The sequence below is a fragment of the Coregonus lavaretus genome (genome assembly GCF_964263955.1).
Source record: "Coregonus lavaretus genome assembly, contig: HAP1_SCAFFOLD_63, whole genome shotgun sequence".
NCBI classification, from domain to species: Eukaryota; Metazoa; Chordata; class Actinopteri; order Salmoniformes; family Salmonidae; genus Coregonus; species Coregonus lavaretus.
Genome location: NW_028162761.1, coordinates 2,011,730 through 2,016,112, shown reverse-complemented (window position 1 = coordinate 2,016,112; position 4,383 = coordinate 2,011,730). Strand labels below are relative to the sequence as shown.

The window sequence follows — 4,383 nt, the reverse complement described above, 5'->3', positions numbered from 1 at the left end:
TTAAGACACGTCATTTAATCTACCCTGAACATATACACAGTGTCCCGTCGGTAGGTGTCCACTGACGAAATATGCAAAATGCCAGAAAAAAAGTTCTTTTTTTACATAAACTGTATCACAATAGATTCGTAAACAAAATCACAGCAATAAGCTCACAAAATAACAAGTCAGTAAAAACATGAACACTGCACTCCAATCAAGAACTGTAAAACTGCTTAAAGCTAAAAGTGAATAACTATGTTCTGTTTATTCAGGTGCTGCTGCTCCATCCTCATCCACAGTCTCTTCCTCGACCCGCTCCTGGAAGTCAAAATAACACAAACTGGTCATTATTTTCCTTAAACAAATGATCAAAATGCCGGTTTAACGTCGACTCCCTACTACATTCCTTTTTTACTAGCACAATCATTTAGCTATATTGACCGACTGGATTAAAGTGAAGTAAAAAGGCCATTATCCTCTATGGCCTCCATAACTTGGTTCAGAGCAGTCCTGAACTCTGTACGGATCATCTCCAGTTCCACCATTATCCTCTATGGCCTCCATAACTTGGTTCAGAGCAGTCCTGAACTCTGTACGGATCATCTCCAGTTCCACCATTATCCTCTATGGCCTCCATAACTTGGTTCAGAGCAGTCCTGAACTCTGTACGGATCATCTCCAGTTCCACCATTATCCTCTATGGCCTCCATAACTTGGTTCAGAGCAGTCCTGAACTCTGTACGGATCATCTCCAGTTCCACCATTATCCTCTATGGCCTCCATAACTTGGTTCAGAGCAGTCCTGAACTCTGTACGGATCATCTCCAGTTCCACCATTATCCTCTATGGCCTCCATAACTTGGTTCAGAGCAGTCCTGAACTCTGTACGGATCATCTCCAGTTCCACCATTATCCTCTATGGCCTCCATAACTTGGTTCAGAGCAGTCCTGAACTCTGTACGGATCATCTCCAGTTCCACCATTATCCTCTATGGCCTCCATAACTTGGTTCAGAGCAGTCCTGAACTCTGTACCGATCATCTCCAGTTTCACCATTATCCTCATCTCCACTGCTTGAAGATCTGCAAAATAATAAAAGACTCAACAGTTTTGCTGCAAGTAGCGTGACAATACAAGCCATGAGTACCAGGCAGGACATGGATCAAGGCCATGTGAAATACCTCGATCAAAATATCCACCCTTCATATATATTAGTAGTATTGATAACCATGTATCTGCTGACAGCCAAACAATTTGGAATTGATGTTGACAATACAAGAGAAGCAACATGTTGTAACATATAGGCTAGCATAATATACCTTTAATGTATCCAGCAGGCATCTCAGAAGCCACAGGATCATCAAGCAGGGATGGCAGCTCTTGGTCTAAAATATAAGAACAAATCATGCTGTTATTGAAACTTTCTACATTTACGATTTCGAGATCAATATCTTGATGGCTAAAGAAACCTGATTCTGATGCTCTGTCTTGGCCAGCTTCTTCCTGGCTGCCACTTGGACTAACTGAGAAAACAGAAGGAAAAACATGAAGACATACTTTGCTTTTGAAACTGGCACAGAACCAAACGTGAAGGGATGTCAGTCAGGAGCTCAGTGGGAAGGTTAATGAATCCCAAGAAAAATAAATGCTAAGCATTATATTTTTATTTTTTATTATGCTTTTAGTTTGATGGCAAATCCATACAGATATTTACAAACATGGCGTCACACTTGTGTTTTACCCCAGAAGAATAGGGTGATTTCACTACTGTTGTAAATACAAGTTTCACCCATACACAGCACCACAACTATTTGGAAAGTTCTAACAGTATGCACAAAGTAGTAATATGACTTTAAATAACCTCATATGCAAAAATATGATGGTAATTGTATTCTATTGAGTGGCTTTGAAAGGTTTGTAAAGCTATAATACTTCATACAATTCAATTGTTTACCCTAAAACTAATTGTTTACCCTAAAACTACAACCAGACACTTACTGTTGCTCTGGCTTGAGGTGGCACATGGCCTCAAGTCCTCTGCATCTGCAACTTCAGAGAATATCACAGATGTCAAACCGTTACCACATTTATAGTACACACTTAACAGATTTTCCTGTTCATCCCATACAGTTGGTAGGAACAGAACTTTGAGAAAGTAGGCTTGTTTATCAGACTTGAAACATCATGTACCTTGTTGTAGGGTCTTTTCAAAGACACTGGCTCTTGAAGTTACTAAAAATAAACAAATAAAGAACTGTTACACTTTTGGTCACTAAATAATCAAGTGTGTCAAGATCAGATGGGTGTGGTAATTTCTTGTCATATCAACTGTCATTAGGTCATGATTTCATGCCATCTCAATGTAAGACTAGTACTTGCATTAACTGTAAGCTTTTCTTCACCCACATACTTGAATGTGTGTAAAACTTCCCATCAACTTGCTGATTATACATTCAATGACCTAGTAGCCTAATGCAGGATCTTACCACTAGGGGCTGGTGGAAGCTGTGGCACTGTACGCTGGGCTTGTCTGGGTTCATTTGTCTTTTTCTGGAGTGCTTCACTTCCATCATCATCTTACGAAGGACAATACAAAAAAATACTCATTTATTTCATCTACTTCCTGATGCATGTAATACACACAATGGAATAAGAGCAGTTAAGAAATCCTCACCAGGTGGCTCTACACGGAATCTGATTGGTTTAGTCACCGCCCTCTTCGCTGGTTCCTCGTCAGATTCAACATTGGAGGTGTCAACCCCCCGTTTGGCTCGTTGCTCTGCCACAGAGTAATTGTCTGTACGTGCAATAAACATTGTCATAAATAGTTTCCTATTAACACTGGCAAACCGGCTATTGAGTATTTGTAATTCACATAGTAATACTTTCAGCCAATACATATAGTACTTAAGAGGGGGAAGTTCCTGACTCTACTGACCAGGAGTGGGTTGCACCAGTTAGACGATAAGGTGGAAGAGATAAGTTGGACCTACCTACGCCCGACGTAATGATTTAGAAAATTGAACAAGATGCGACATGACTAGTCATGAAACACTTACCTTGGAAACTAGTTATAGATATATACTATACGTCTACCCCACATTACACTTAGTTTTTACACCCTGGCGTAGCAAAAGCTATTATAATAATAATAATAAATAATAAATAATATGCCATTTAGCAGACGCTTTTATCCAAAGCGACTTACAGTCATGCGTGCATACATTATTATTATTTTTTTGTGTATGGGTGGTCCCGGGGATCGAACCCACTACCTTGGCGTTACAAGCGCCGTGCTCTACCAGTTGAGCTACAGAAGACCACTATTACTTCCAACCAGGTGGTGACACAGGTTTACGCCTGGCTTAGAACATATTCTACGTTGTAACTAGCCTTACGTGTAGGAGTATGTTCAACTGATGCAACCTGCTCCAGAGCCACACAACCAAGCATACATGGCAATATAAACGGGAGTGGATGGACAGTCAAATATTATTTTACCAGTTGATGAAAAGATGGAAATTCTGTACTACTCCCATAATATTTTCAGGCCGGTCTCCTCTCTTAATGGCATTTCTTGGCCAGTAGCAACACAGGACCTGCAGGATATGAGACACTGTTTAAAGTGAACTATTTATCCATCTCTTTGCCTAAAAAGGGTAAACCATTTAACTGATCAACTCACCCCATCTCTCTTCTCCACCCACTGCTCTGGTACAACTTCAACATTGTTCTCTTTGACAAAATGTACAACATAATAATGCTGTATGCCCTGTGCAGAAAAACAAAACACCAATTCCACACTGTTCAGTCTCTTGATTTACCAGCCAAAATAGTTTGCATAAAGCTTGTGAACTTGGCTGTAGCTAAATGGGTCTTGCTACAGGCTGTGCAAGATGGTAAACACAACACGAGTGCACCTGTCACAGCCATAGTAGCCAGAATACATCTTTATGCATTTTACCATGACTTTTGCAGGGGCATCACGTTACAGAACAAACTTTCACTTGCAGTGTTGTGTCTCCCCACTTCAAGCCGGTCTGCATCAACTCTTTAAGCTCCAGCAAAGTGTCATTGAGGAATTCCAGGGAGCTTGGTTTCCATGATGCCATTGCAAGTGACAGAGGAAACACTGTGGGTGGTGATAGATTGATAGAGCACAAAAGTGGCCATAACGACATATTGGTACTTTTGAACAAAGGGAGACCATCCAGATTAAGGGATATTTCTAAAAGATTCAAATCTCCAACCACTGATTTAGGATAGATGCTTAGATGTTTCACTAACTCCACCTTCACTTTAAATCTGACAAACTCCACATTAGACTTGACTTCAACAAAAACATTGGTGGTTTCTAGGAGAGTTCTATCAGTGGAAGGCAAATCTGGGTGACCATTAGAC

General features: G+C 40.5%; 1 protein-coding gene across 1 annotated transcript; it reads right to left on the bottom strand.

Moving 5' to 3' along the window:
• Positions 1–246: 246 nt before the first annotated feature.
• Positions 247–2,843, bottom strand: LOC311118908 (uncharacterized protein; the record flags this gene model as incomplete). The annotated part of the gene is made up of 7 exons (XM_084193670.1): positions 2,657–2,843; positions 2,469–2,558; positions 1,981–2,031; positions 1,452–1,505; positions 1,302–1,367; positions 988–1,064; positions 247–300 (listed from the first exon to the last, which is right to left on the bottom strand). Exons 1-7 carry the CDS (start codon positions 2,802–2,804, stop codon positions 247–249), a joined length of 540 nt encoding a protein of 179 aa, XP_084049796.1. The 5' UTR covers positions 2,805–2,843.
• Between the last annotated feature and the right edge of the window lie 1,540 nt (positions 2,844–4,383).